At 36.0% G+C, this 15,780-nt stretch overlaps 1 protein-coding gene across 2 annotated transcripts in view; it reads right to left on the bottom strand.

Moving 5' to 3' along the window:
• VWDE (von Willebrand factor D and EGF domains) overlaps positions 1–15,780 on the bottom strand; it is a 67,209-nt gene that overhangs the window by 37,036 nt on the left and 14,393 nt on the right. For both annotated transcript variants that reach the window (XM_045793136.2, XM_045793137.2), the window contains exons 4-10: positions 10,698–10,763; positions 9,490–9,737; positions 8,827–8,916; positions 6,831–6,975; positions 4,081–4,298; positions 3,756–3,829; positions 1,894–2,164 (exon numbers count right to left, since the gene is read on the bottom strand). In XM_045793136.2, the coding sequence (XP_045649092.2) occupies positions 1,894–2,164; positions 3,756–3,829; positions 4,081–4,298; positions 6,831–6,975; positions 8,827–8,916; positions 9,490–9,737; positions 10,698–10,763 (1,112 nt within the window). The remainder of the gene's footprint in view (positions 1–1,893; positions 2,165–3,755; positions 3,830–4,080; positions 4,299–6,830; positions 6,976–8,826; positions 8,917–9,489; positions 9,738–10,697; positions 10,764–15,780) is intronic.

The raw sequence follows: 15,780 nt of genomic DNA, 5'->3' as shown, positions 1-15,780 counted from the left end.
ATATATACCGAGTAATGTCTATGACAATAATTAAATATGGAACTAGACTGCCAAGTAATTAATTTATGCAGATAAATATAATTCCAGAGGAATACATATTCCTGTGGCTAATCAACATTCTCATCTTCACAGCAGGCAAACAGAATCAGAAGGCAAATTATAACCAGGGCATACCTGGGGAGTCGGAATGAGAGCAAGGGTTTGTTGAATTCTCTTAAAAGCCTGTATCATCTGTGATCCTCCTCACAGACTTATTAATGCTCCCAGATCAGGGACTTGAATGTCAAGAAACTCTCTCTTCTAAAAATCGCTGAAGATACACCATGTATGTTTGTTCCTCTGACTCCTTACCCTTTAATTTTCTTAAATTTAAAAACGGCACTTTTTCTCTTTATAAAAACGGTAAGTGCTCATTCCCAAAAACTATTTTAAAAGCAAACAAACCTTACATTACTATTCAGTCTGGGCTAGTTAATGTTAAGATTTTGGTGCAGATTCTTCTAAAACTGTTCCTCTACATCATTAATATCTTTGCCTGTCAATAAATACGATCGACTCCAAAATTTTTGTGACTAGACAGTGTTCTATTATGTGACATCACTCTACTTAGGGTTTTAGTTAAACTAAAAAATTCATCATTGATTAACTGTAACTTTTCCATCTTAGAAGGAGAGATGCAATGAACACCACTGGGACTCTGCATATACTTACTTATTATGGTAAATTTTGAGAAGTAAGATTTCTTGAAAAATGACATGCGTAGGTTGTGTGCATGCATTATACATATGTCCTTTGGAAAAACTGTAGCTACTATTTCTACTCTTGCCAATATTGTATGAAATGTTTAATCTGCATTTCTTTGATTACTAATGAAGTTGTGGTTTTCATGTTTTTGTTGGTTATTTATACTTTTAGATATATTTATCAGTTTTCTTTTGTAAATTGCCTGTGTATATTATTTGCTCATTTTAATTGGAGTGCTGATTATTAGTGATGTATAAGAGTGTTTTTTAGAGTCACCTGGCTGGCTCAATCACTAGCGTCATGGAGCTCTCGATCTTGGGGTTATGAGTTCAAGCCCCACGTTGGGTATAGAGTGTCTTAAAAAGAAAAAAAAAAAATGGGAAGATTGAAAAATATTTTTAAAAAGGAGTCTCTTCTATATTAACTGTATGTTTTATATGTAGCAAATATTTTCCCAATTTTCATTTGCATTTTGGTTTGTGAGGATGGAATTCAAATACATAACATTATGTTTAAAAATTCTTGTTTACCTCAATGTTATAAAAACATTCACCTATATTTTCTACTACTTTCATTTAAATTTGAATCTTACACACCTAGAATTTATTTTTTTGGAAGATGAAAGGGAGATGACATTATAATATAGATTGTTAGCTTACACACACGGACTATTACTTTAAAATATTAATGATCTCTAATCTTCTCCATGTGCCTACCAGCCTATTCCTGAGGCAGAACCACCTGTACTCATTTCAAAAATTGGCTAACTACTCCTGAATATTTATCCTTAATTATATAATCTCTGTGTAATACACCATTTATTAGGCACCATCAAAAATAATTTGTAGGAATAACCCACCCAGTTACCATACTGAAATCTTAAAATAAGGATGCTTAGATTTGACAAAGTCTTAACTATGTTGTGTCTATTTGTGTGTGCTAAGTAAAAAAAAAAAAGAAAAAAAAAGAAAAAAAAAGTTGTTCCTTCTAAGATCAGTGTTAATCAAAAAGCTATTTTGGGGGAAAAAAACTAATATTAAAAAAATGATAGTTTCTAATTTAATAGAGATGGAAAAAAGTTCAGACTTTAATTCAAAATCTGTAGGAAAAAGAGGAAAATTACTTTTAAATGTAAATAATCATACATACTGTGACTTTTCTTCCTAAGTAGGATTCACTTATCTTGATATTGCTGGTTACATCTTGGCTCTTTACAGATAAATATGGCCGTGATTCATGTAGCTGACCACTGCACATATCGAAAGTAACTACATCACCTTCTTCTTTGGCAACAAACCCACAGTTACATGACACAGGATAGTGAAGGCTTCCACAGTCCCACTGGCGTACATGGACTTCAAAATCTCGTGACATACTCTTATAAAGCACAAATGTTCCGGTCTTGAAATTATCATATACCCTATCATTAACAAAAATCAACTGCATTAAGAATTGGTACAAAATACCACAATAACATGTTATAAGCAAAAAATGGGTGTTACATTTATTTATACACATTCAATATATTTTGATGCAAGAATGAAAAATCCATATTTCTAATAGCTTACAGATTAGTTTTTTTTTCTTTAAGATTTATTTATTTATTTGAGAGAGAGAGAGCACATGCATGCAAGGGGGGTAGGGGCAGAGGGAAAGGGAGAGAGTCTCAAGTAGAATCCCCGCTGAGTGCGGAGTCCCATGTGAGTTGATCCCACCACCCTGAGATCAAGACCTAAGCCCAAATCAAGAATCTGATGCTTGACCAACTGAGCCACCCAGGTGCTTCATATTAGTTTAAAGCACGGAAGGAAAAAAAGTAGTGACAAACATCTTATCTCACAACTTGTTTCTTCCTTTCACCGCTTTGGTCAACCCCTGCTAGAGCCTTTTCCTCCCACCCCTGCTGTAGTTTTCTTCATAGCACCTATGTTCCTCAGATACACTACACATTTTATTTATTAATTGTGCATAAATCTCTTTACCTATACAGAAGTAAGCTGCACGAGAGCAGGGGATGTTTGTTTTATGAACTGCCATACCCTCAGCATTGAGAACAGGGTTGGTCACTTGTTGCACAATTAATCTTGTTGAATTATAACCAATTAAATTAATCACCATTAAGCTTTCTGGAGGTTTTTCCACTAAAACTTCTAAGCTTTTCATTATAACCATAAAGGATTCTTGCATGTGGGATCAATTTCTACAACTTTTCAATACTTGCTCAAACTTTTGGAATATCATCTGTTATGGAGTGCTTATCTATTTGCTCATATTGAATAATTTTACTGACAACGATCACATTAAAATTTTTTTAAAAAGAATAAATTACCTTACCTTACATCATGAAGACAATTTTGACTCAACAAAGGGTATTCTTATAATTTTCTTTAGGGACATCTTAAAATCATATATTCCCCAGAACAGTATTACTGAGTTTAAAGCCTCGTATGCTGATATTAATAGCAAGATAGCTTAGATTACTTTTTGATCATTTTGCCCATTTTACTTGCATTCCAAGGGCAGATATGCCGGTATTCATGATGGCTACAATAGTTTTCCCCTGAGTATCCTTGTCACGAAATAGAAATGCTTACTTTTTAAAATAATTATAATGTGTTAGTCTAATAATCTTGCCTAAACCTTCAAGATTATTTCAGTATCAAGTGGAAATGCAATATAGTAAATATCTCTAGAGCAAAGAACTTAACCATTGTTAAAAATAACTAAATGATCAAGTTAAAATGACTGTTCATATTTGTAAGAATCTTCATTTCTACAAATTCAGCCTCACAACTAATCTGTGTAATCTGCCAAATTTTAAGGCAAAAACACTCCACACAAATAAATTAGTATTTTGAAACAAGTCAGTAATACTCATACATGTCTTCCTTTCTAATCTTTCCATGAATAGGATGAAGAAATAATAAAATAGTAAGATGTTTAAAACAAAACAACAGCAAAATCCAGAAGAAACCAAAACTACTAAAAGAAAAAAACTTTCAGGAAATTACCTGCCATCAAATGTAATTATATGTGGGTCAGTAAATGAATAGCAGTAAGCAGTTGGGACATCCTTTACTTTGATCTTAAAAGCAAAGATATTTTCGGTAAATATTATCATTAATTGTACTTAGTGATACACAATAAATTGCTTAGCAATCTCAAAGACTTTTCCATTAATTACTGTTTTTACCAGTTATTGAAATTGACTCATTTAAAAATGGAAAAAAATGTATTAAACAATTTTGAAATGAAAAGTGTATAAGATGTATTGATTAAATAAATATATCTTTTTTAAAGCTCTAATTGTAGAGGCATTTTTTGTAATTTGTCAACCTGGATGCTGTCTGGAATGTAGGTGTTCCACAGGAAATCCTCATGAACTATAGGTTCCACTACAATGTTTGTAACTCTGTCTCCATCTCGAGAAAAATCCGTCACAGCAGTGTAGTACACAAAAGCATGGCTACACGATCCATTAGCACAGGATGATGTCCTTTGAAGGGCCACGTGACAGGAAGACAGTGCCAAATTTAAGCCTCGCTGTTCTTTACCTATTTCGTGAAAAAATACACTGAGAATTTTTTAAAGGAATTATACCAACCAAAGCATGTAATAACTTAACATGGAACACTGAATTGAGAGATGATTCTTCTTTTCTCTCATTTAAAAAATATGGATGTAATTTTGTCAAATAAAAACAAGGCTACTGAACCCTACCTAATCTTTACAAATAATGAATCAACTTCAATATATACATATGTATGTACATACACAGTACTATTTTCAATAAAGTTATAAATCCATGTGTACCTGCATAAAATTCAAAAGCAATATAGAAAATTTATCGTGTTTCTGTAAGAAAATCATGATTCCACCAAGAAACATAATTTGACGTTCTTTCTGCCTAAGAATCGTGACTTGGGTCCAGATATGTCTGTAATATTTCACAGGGTTTGTACTCATGTTCTATCCATTGTTGAACGATAGCAACAATTATTGGTATAGATGATTATTGGATCATCTTAAAAATAGAAAAGTTAAAATAAATTAAGTAATTCCACACCAGTAATAAACTCTCTATAGCTTTTTGTTTTCCAAATGTCCAATATATTCAGAACCTTGAGATGCTCCCTTTCCTATGGAATAAAGAAAAAAAATAATAATTTAGAAAGAAAATGGTAACAGAAGAGAATAAAAGGAACTTTGGGAATGTGTAACTAAACAAAACAGATAGATTGTTCCAAAAACCGGCAACCAGGGAAGTTTGCTCTCATATCCAATCAATGATTACAAAATCCTTTTGAGGTCCAGAAAAAAGCAGCAGCTATTAAAAACCTTCTATCTTCTTTTCTTCCACACATAATTTTCAGGTATAAAATTATATTGGTCTGACATAGAACACTGCACTAGACTCCAAATTCCTGAAAAAAAGAAAGTTCCTCTTCATGCATTTTCCTCCCTAGAAATACATACTGTTCCTATGCACATAAAAAATAACAAAAACATCTAAACTCTTAGCCAGCTCCCTAAGGTGATCATGGAATATATCTGGCTTGGATAGAGCCCCTGACATCATTTCCCCTGGTCTATGGTGAGAGGGCCAAGTATTGTTCTCCGTAAGCCTGTAAAAAAGCTGCACAGTCATTGTAGAAACACAGTAGGAGACAACAACTTGTTCTCTATGGAAGTAGAAACACTTTTTAAAGAGATGAGGCATATCCAGAATGAAATCCATAAATCCTTCTCCAGAAAAAAAGGAATTGACAAATAATAGGAACATGCAAATTTCTAAAATGTAGAAATATATTGCTTTTTGATTATTATAATAATGCTTGTCTTGTTGAAAGAATTGAAAGCACACAAATACAGTTTAAAGTATACTTGCAACTGGAGAAAATCTTTGCCTAACACATTTGGAAAATATCAATAACATCATCCTCTTCTTATTTGCGCTCATAAACGGTTGCAAAATTTACAAAAATATGCTTTTTGCAGGTAGTTCGAAGTAGAATTAGGTCAAACAGTTTAAGAGAGAGTTTAATTGCATATTTCTGTGCTGAATTTCAAAAAAACAGTGCTGTTCGTGGTGCTCCCGAAATCTAAATAGGTAGCAGGGTATTACCTCAGCCTGCGTACTGTCCGCTGTCTGGGGACAACCTCTCCCGATGCCTCATTCTATTTCCATATCCATCCCTCTTCTGGGTGTAGCATTCATTCCCAGTGGACTCTCCTAGCATTCCTGTCCTTTTGTTTCTCTGGTATAATTTGGTGTGATAAAGACATGAAAACCTAGATATATTGTATTTGGTGTATTTACTACATACATTTTATATCCTATGGTGAAAAGGTGTGTACGAAGAATCTCTCTTAAAAGCTATATTCTAATTTATGTATCTCTTACGTGCTTTGGTCTCTACATTAGAGTCTTAGGGGAAGAAATAGAACTCAATCAACATGGTTTGTGCTCTCGTACATTATCGTGTTCTATGGGAGAATTTCATCTCTCTCTATAGGCTGTGACAGTGACATATATGCAGCCATGCATCCTGCAATCTATATAAATAGTAATTTCAATAGAATTTTAAAACAAAAGATCTCAAACACAAGCTTACATTAGGGAGACAAGTGTAAAGAATGCATTAAGAGATCCATGTTGCCTAAGTTTGAACCTACGTCAGCATAACATATCACACCTCCCTAGTTTGGGATATTTGGAAAATCCTCAAGAGCAGTTTGTCCCTCCATCTCCGAAAATAAAGCAAAGAAAAAAAAAATAAGTGGGAGGAGGAGAATGAGGAGGAGGAAGAGAACGATGAGGAGGAGGAGCTGCTCATTACTGGGTTGGTTGGTTTGTTGGTTTTAATGAATGCTTCGAGCCCAGGAGGGATAAATATGAACACAACACAGGCTGTTCTGTCATAAATATGGCCCAGTAGTATTAATGTGACTAAGCCATAACTTGATGTAAATACACAACATAATTAATTACATGTATACACTCCAGTGACTTTTTCTAGAAGAAAAAAAAGCATTAATTATTATCTGAAATATCATAATCAAATTAAGTGAATCTAGTATATTACCTTGATCAACAGTTTTCAGTTTTAATGAGATTTTGCACTCTTGGCCAAGCTCACTGGATGCAGAACAAATGACAGGAACTGTGCTCTCTATCTTCAATTGATATTCTTTCCCATCTTCTGCTATCGTGCTTAACTCAGGGTGTAACTGGCCGAAGAAAGTATGCAGAGCAGTCATGTCAAAACAGAATTTATTCCTAAGATAAAATTCTGCAAGAGCATTTTTCTCACCTTCCCCAGAGATTCTTGCCGTTAGGATTGTCATTAAACAAAGCAGCTTCCCTGGCATTGTATTCTGAACAAATAATTTGCACCTTTGTAAACTGATTAACGGGATGAGTTTGTTTTGATAATTGATCCTTGACTTGTATTTTAAAGGACAGCAAAATCTTAGAGGCCTTCTATATATGCTTTTCCTGGAATTCCATCCAGCCCATCCCTGCCCACCTCCCTCTATCAACCCCCAGTTTGTTCTCCATCATTAAGAGTCTCTTATGGGACACCTGGGTGGCTCAGTAAGTTAAGCATCTACCTTCGGCTCAGGTCATGATCCCAGGGTTCTGGGATCAAGTCCCCCCCATCGAGCCCCGCATAGGGTTCCCTGCTCATCAGGGAGTCTGCTTCTCCCTCTCCCTCTGTCCCTCCCCCTGCTTGTGCTCACACTCTCTTTCTCTCTCTCTCAAATAAATAAATAAAATCTTAAAAAAAAAAAGAAGAGTCTCTTCTGGTTCTCCCCCCTTCCCGCCCCATATGTTCATCTGTTTTGTTTCTTAAATTCCACATATGAATGAAATCATACGGTATTTGTCTTTCTCTGACTTATTTCGCTTAGCATAATATACTCTAGCTCCATCCACGTTGTTGCAAATAGAAATCTAAGTATTTTTAAATATATAAATCAAAATACTATTGTCACATCAACTATCTCAACCTTCAGCTTATCTCACAGCCTCTGTTTTCCTCAGTTGGATTACTGAGTACCGAAAACCTAGGACTGGGCCTATCCCAGTTCATAGGCCAATCCTATCGTGAGGCAGGAAGTTTTTACTTTGTCTCAACTCTTGGCTAGCTCTCAAAACAGATGCTTTTTAGCACCACATTTTCTCCCTGTTAGCCTAATCAGAAACATTTTCTGGGGCCAACCACTGACCCAGATGTTGTCTGCTGAGTGTTTACCAATGGAGATCCAAAGATTCTGTGCTCCGAGGTCTGAGCTCTGCTCTCCCCCCACTGTGGTTATGCTGTTCTGACAACATGGTTACTCTTCTCACTCTTTTCCTGGTCCCTATTGTGTATAAATGGACGTTCTCCAGGAACAGGTTTTTTCCTGGTTCTGATTCCTATTCTCACAATCTATAGATTATCCCATCTTGTCCCTGAACTAGAGATGAGTGCAGGTCTGACTCCAGTGCGGTGGCTGAGACCACAGAGGGTACACAGCACTTGCTGCCTAGGCCTCACGACTCTGCCCCATTCCTTCCGCCACTTCTGGGTTCCCTGTCATGCCTGCTCATCTGCTGCAATAGCTCATCTGTTCTTGGACCCCCTATGCTACCAGCAATGACCACAGATATCGCCTTGTTTAATTAGCTCCCTCTTCACAGTTCATAAAGCCCAGATTTCTGGGTCAATTCCACTCTAGCCAGAGGCTTCAGTCCCTGACCTAGACCTGTCTTCAAAAATGCATGGTAACTAAACATCAAGATTCTAACTTTTAGTTACATGGTGGAATAAATTGTACGAATAAAACTTTAACTTTATTCTAATTAAAGCTACTTCTGAAAAAATATGCAAATATATTCCAATTTTTATTCATTAACAGGGGCCCTCAAACTTCATTGTGCATTAGAATTATTTGGGTTACTTTTCAAAAATACCGACTCTTGGATCTCAATATTTACTCTGTAATGAGGTCCTGGAACCAGCATCCACAGATCACAGTATGGAAAACACAGTGACAGAGAAATAATCTTTCTGATCCACCCCCATGGTGACATACCTTAATGCCTGCAAAAAATTCTTGGCTTTCGATGGCTAAACTTTGTACATGTGGTTTCTCCAATAAAAAGACGGAAGCACTACAGAATATCTATGAATACAATAACAAATAATCATTTAGCAATAAAATATTGGAGAAAATATGTGTAAACTATTATAATTAAGTACTTAACTTTTGGTAGTGCAAAAAAGATAATAAGAAACTAAATAATTTTAAAACTTGCTTGAAAACTGAGAAAAATTCCACCATTTAAAAATATTAGCTATTCAAAACCTCAACATAAATTAAAGTGTTGTAGACTTTGTGTTTAAGATATATTTAAAAGTAGATAATAAGTGATATCATCATTAAAAAAATGAAAAAATCTTTCCAGAATAAAAACGTATCATTTTAAAACCAGAAAGAGGCATCAAGTTATAAGGGTTCATTGATAATTCAGCAAATTGTAACAATGGATATTCGTATGTCGTCACTAAGATTACTGACTCATTCAATTATCACTGGAGTTGGCACAATGTCAAAGGAAAAAATAAAAAGAAAAACAATAGTGCTTTATATTCTGGGGACAAAAGTATTTTTAGGATATGTTACATTAAAAAAATCCATTTGGAAAATTAATTCAGTCATGAAAAGCAAAGAAAACCCAATTGTTTGTGAACATACCCTATCTCCGAGTCTGAGATTTATGCCATCCAGTTCTAAAAGAGAGGATTCCTGAACTGTGGTCTCTTGCTTCAGCTCCTCTTTGATTTCTTGAGAAGAAAGCCTAGACCAAGTTATGAGAAATCCCACTGAGGTGTTTGTAGGGGAAGCCTCAAAAGCACACCTACAGAAAAGCCTGGATCCCATCAGCTCCACCACAACTTCTGGCCTTCCTGGGGGTGGTGGTGGCAATGAGGCAGACAGCTGACCTGATGGGAGAAAATGCATCATCTGTAGTTGGGCATCTTAAAGAATGGAGACTGGCTGATTGGGAAAGCTCGTGGAGACTGTAACTCAGGGATTTATATTAAGAAAAGGAAGATAGCATTTAGAGAAATAATTATTTTCTAGCAATCGGGAAAGTAGCACGTTCTTATTTTGACCCATAATCACAGAAATACTGATAGCAGAGAAAAGTATCAGCTCATCAAGTTTATATTAATGCATGTTGGATGTGTCTACCCTTCAAGAGTCTAGCTCTTGAACGTAAAAGTAATTTACCTCCTTTTAAGCAATTTCTGAAAGATTTCCTTTTCTAAGATGGAACAAACAAATAAAATTAAGGTTTTTCACATTTTAATTTCTTGCTTAAAAAACAGTCATTATAATGTAAATTCAAATGACTTACTATTTTACTCTTATCATTTACTCTTATAACTCAACCCATCATTACTCTGGATTGAAAGAGCTGCTCATCACGGGAGTGATTATACTGTTCAGTGAAATACATCAAGTGTTAAAAAACAGTCTTAGTCTTTTCATTTTTCTGATGTTAAAAATGTATGAAGTTTTCTCTAGAAATTTGGGAAGATTTTGTAATTTTTATCTCTGGTCACTTGCAAGATTAAATTTAGAGATCTAAAATGTTTTGATCTGGGGCACCTGGGTGGCTCAGTCAGTTAAGCGTCTGCTTTTGGCTCAGGTCATGATCCCAGGGTCCTGGGATCAAGCCCCACATTGGGCTCCCTGCTTAGCAGGGAATCTGCTTCTCTGTCTCCCTCTACCCCTAGGCCCCTGCTCTTGTGTGTGCTCTCTCACTCACTCTCTCACTCACTCACTCTCTCTCTCAAACAGTATAGTTAACATCTAAAATAGGTTACAGAACATAAAAACCCACTGAAATTGTTAGTTTATAAATACATTACTAAAAAATAAAATGTGGTACTTACGAACACAGTGACCTCCAATTTCAACTTCATCAGGGTGACATGGGTGTAATTTTGCATCAGAAATAGCTGCAAAAGGTTAAGGTTTGTATACTTATTCAATTGAGCATAAATACACAAGTCTTTAGAACTGTTTTGTCCTGTTGTTCAATTGACCCTTCTATCTTTAGGAAATGACCCTTTTTTTCTAGGTAATATTCTTTGCTCAATAATTTACTTTGTCTACTATTAATATTACCACTCTAGATTTCTTGTGATTTGTGGTACCTAAGTATATATTTTTCTAGCCTTATATTTTCGACCTCATTTTTCTTTATATTTAAAATGGGCTTTTCTGGGGCGCCTGGGTGGCTCAGTCATTAAGCGTCTGCCTTTGGCTCAGGGCGTGATCCCAGGGTCCTGGGATTGAGCCCCACATCAGGCTCCCTGTTCTGCTGGGAGCCTGCTTCTTCCTCTCCCACTCCCCCTGCTTGTGTTCCATCTCACTGGCTGTCTCTCTCTCTGTCAAATAAATAAATAAAATCTTTTAAAAAATAAATAAAATGGGCTTTTCTGAGAAACCTGTAGTTGGGTGTTGCTTTTATTATCCAATCTGAAAATTTCTGACTTTTAATTGGTGTGTTTAGACCCCATGTATATATTTTTTTAAATTTTATTTATTTATTTGTCAGAGACAGAGAGAGCACAAGCAGGGGGAATGGCAGGCAGAGGGGAAGCAGGCTCCCGGCTGAGCAGGAAGCCCGATGTAGGTCTGATCCCAGGACCCTGGGATCATGACCTGAGCCCAAAGAAGATGTTTAACTGACTGAACCACCCAGGTGTCCCCCAATGAATTCTTCTTAATAAATAACATATATAAATCCTTTTGTTTGAATGGCAATGATTCTAAGTATAATCTTGAACTAACATTTCTTATTTGGTTTCTAGAAAGTGCATATAAATTGTGTGAAAATTATATATAGATTCTAAAAAACAAAAATAGTCATGATAATATATTACGAAAGTGGAAACATTTTTAATTTTTCTGTTTTGATGATTTTTAAGCTAAATATGACTGACTGTTTGTTGCCTATCCAATAGCCCATTAGTTGGGAGCAGAAGTATGTTCAAGTAAAAAAGTACATTTCACAGACTGCCTCTAAAGGCAGAGATAAGCCAAAGAATTCTTCTGAAGTAGCTGTGATAAGACTTCTTCCAAGTAAGCTCCTTAAAGGCGGAAAGTTTCAGTTAGCACAGGCCCTCTTTTCACCCTTAGGGCTTCCTTTTTTATCCTGTCTAAAATGCACACAAAGGGCTAAAACTGGACCTTCATTTCATCACCATGAAGGAAAAGCAAAAGCCCAGAGACTCACAGAGACCTCAGTCTGTCATTGTAAAGTGGCCAAATCACTATCATCAGGGAACATCTGCTTCAGATTCTTGGTAAGCAAGAAAAAGAGACACTTATGTGGATTAAGTGACTCATTTTTGTTTGCTATTCATGAAGTCTAATTCAAGTCTAAATAGTATTTCAAGGTAAGCTTTTATTGGCACATCAGAGAAGATAATTCATGTGTTTATCTGATTAATAACTTATATGCAAATAGTAAAAAATAACAATCTTCTCCCAAAAATTCTCTTTATTTAAAACCAGAAGGAGATGAACTTGTGGGACTTCATCAAGATAAAAAGCTTCTGCACAGCCAAGGAAACAGTCAAAAAAACTAAGAGGCAGCCCACGGAATGGGAGAATATATTTGCAAATGACACTACAGATAAAAGACTGGTATCCAAGATCTATAAAGAACTTCTCAAACTCAATACACGAGAACAAATAATCAAATCAAAAAATGGGCAGAAGATATGAACAGACACTTTTCCAATGAAGACATACAAATGGCTAACAGACACATGAAAAAACGTTCAACATCATTAACCATCAGGGAAATTCAAATCAAAACCACATTGAGATACCTCCTTACGCCAGTTAGAATGGCAAAAATTGACAAAGCAAGAAACAACAAGTGTTGGAGAGGATGTGGAGAAAGGGGAACCCTCTTACACTGTTGGTGGGAATGAAAGTTGGTACAGCCACTTTGGAAAACAGTGTGGAGGTCCCACAAAAAGTTAAAAATAGAGCTACCCTGTGACCCAGCAATTGCACTACTGGGTATTTACCCCAAAGATACAGACGTAATGAAGAGAAGGGCCATATGCACCCCAATGTTCACTGCAGTATTGTTCACAATAGCTAAATCATGGAAGGAGCCGAGATGCCCTTCAACAGACAAATGGATAAGGAAGATATGGTCCATATATACAATGGAATATTACTCAGCCATCAGAAAGAATGATTACCCAACATTTGCAGCAATTTGGATGGGACTGGAGGAGATTATGCTAAGTGAAATAAGTCAAGCAGAGAAAGACAATTATCATATGGTTTCACTCACTTATGGAACATAAGAAATAGCAGGGAGATCTGTAGGAGAAGGAAGGGAAGAATGAAGGGGGGGTAAACAGAAGGGGGAATGAATCACGAGAGACTATGGACTTTGGGAAACAAACTGAGGGCTTCAGTGGGGAGAGGGGTAGATGATTGAGATAGGCCGGTGATGGGTATTAAAGAGGGCACATATTGCATGGAGCACTGGATGTTATACGCAAACAATGAATCATGGAACACTACATCAAAAACTAAGGATGTACTGTATGGTGACTAACATAACATAATAAAAAATTTAAAATAAATAATAAAATAAATAAATAAATAAATCCAGAAGGAGGACTTGAATATGGAGAATAAGAGAAATAATTTTGAATATTCAAGCTTGAGAAGCTGAATGGGTGGAAATGGCATCAACAGGAAATTTTTTTTAAGTTTTAAGGGCATGTCATAAAAATGCAAATTTTATGTAGTGACTTTTAAAATTCAATGTAAACAATAATATTTCTGATGAAGTGATTTTTCTTATTTTATGGTATAAAAGTTTCATTTTCATTTTTAACAGTAATCAATATTTCTTAAAATAATGTAGGCATATTGTAGGGGTTTTTTTCATCGAAACACCTATACAATTTTCCACAAATACTTGGCAGTATTATTTGAAATTTTATAAAAATTAACTATTTTTAATGACAAGGATATTGAAAAATACTTAAAAGACATTTTTTAAAATCGCTCATCTTGGCCTCTCAATGAAACTGATGCATCTCTCTGGATTTTCTCCTTCCCAATGAATAACACTAGCTCTATTAGCTGAGCAGATGCTGTCCTTCCTTATTGAACGTAATGCCTTCAGCCAGGTTTAGCTGGCCAGCAGCTGGGTAAGACGTGACGATTTACTGGCTCAGGCTCTCAGGATAATTCTCCTAAGACTTCTTGAAGCACAGAGAATAAAATGAAGAGCTCCCTAAATATCAGGCCCTGCTGCCTTTCCAAATCTGTGTCTTGTTAGGCTCTCCCTCACTCTTTGCAATCCAGTATGTGTCTCTGTGCTGCTTCACTTCTGGGAGCAACACCACACTCACTACTTTAAGGCCTTTCACGTGCTGTTGTCGCTGTCAGGGAGGTTCTTCCCCACTCTCTTTATCTGACCCAGGACTGTTTACCCCCCAACTCTCAATGTCAATGCCCCGCTCTCAGAAGAGGCTTTTTCAGAGCATCTCATTATAAATTTCACCTTCCCTCCCTCAGCTACAGCAACTTTTAATCTTCTCATTCACACCATTCATTGCAATTTGTGATTCCACTTATACTCTTTGCCATTGTTTTGCCGTATCTGTTATTTGGGTTCGTTTTAATCTAGAGAGTCTAAGAATCTCAGGTACATGGTCTTCAAAGAGTTTAGTCATAATTGAGTACAGAGAAAATGAAACAAACAATAACTTATTAAGTTCAATTATCTATTGTGAGCTCCATGATGGTGTATTATGGGAGCTACCCACAAGCATTCCCATTACCCAGCCTCCTTAGTCAAGACCATACAGTGGCAGGCTCATGAATCTGGTGTGCATTTTATGTCTGTATATCTCATATCCCCTCTTACGGAACAGGCCAAAGTACAACTCTTCATTTCTTTCTCTCCCCCACTGATGTGTTACTTTCCCGTCTCAATTGCTCAAGCAATAACCTAGGCCTTGTCCTTGGTTCCTTACTTTCCATCTTCTCCTATATCCAATGCATGAGCTCTGCTTCCAAAAGACATCTCAACTCAATAACCTCTTTCCTTTGCCACTAGTCTAAACCATTTCCTCCTCCCCCAACCTTTGAGCCACCACAGTCTTTCCATAGCCTCCTAGATGGAGTCTTACTGCAGGAACAACAGCCCTTTAAATACAATCCTTAGGTCATATTCACCTACTTTAAATCCCATAAGGTTTTATACTGCAGTTATGACTAAATCTAAGTTCTTACCATGATCTACAGACCCTACAGATTCTGTCATCTTCCTACTTTTCTGACTTCATCTCTAAAGTCTCATCCATTCAGTCTTCCTGCCATGTCGTTCCTCCTTCAGTTCCTCGAACGGCCATCTTCATGCCTATCTAAGGACACTGACATATCTTGTTCTTTCTACCTGGAATGCTCTTTCCCCACATGTTTTCAGAGCTGGCTTATTCTTCTCATTTGGAGCTGAGCTCAAGTTCATCACCTATTAAAAGAAACCTTCTTCAGGTATTCTCTGTAAGATAGCATCCCTGTGCCAGTTAATCCCTATTGCCTTGACCAGTTTTTCTAATTTATAAAACATACTGCTTTCAAAAATAATTTTATTTTTGTTTTATTTTTGGTTTGTGATAAAACATTTTATTTAAAATTAATTTTAAGACTCACATAAAAATTATGAAGATAAATGAAGATTTACCCGTAATAATACCCCTTCCACTAATAATTCGCATATTACAAAACCATGATACATTTGTTAAAACTCAGGAACTAACCTTACGACTCAATTCTTAAATAAACTGAAAATTCTATTTGGATTTTACCAGTTTTCCATTAGCATTCTTTTCTGTTCCAGTAGTCAAGCCAGGATATCATCATATTGCATTATTCATCATGTTTCCTTAGTCCCTTCCAATCTGTGACAGTTTTTGCACTCTT

Source organism: Ursus americanus, chromosome 3 (assembly GCF_024610735.1).
Source record: "Ursus americanus isolate L20-20 chromosome 3, mUrsAme1.1.p, whole genome shotgun sequence".
NCBI lineage: Eukaryota > Metazoa > Chordata > Mammalia > Carnivora > Ursidae > Ursus > Ursus americanus.
This window is presented reverse-complemented; position numbering and strand designations above follow the sequence as displayed.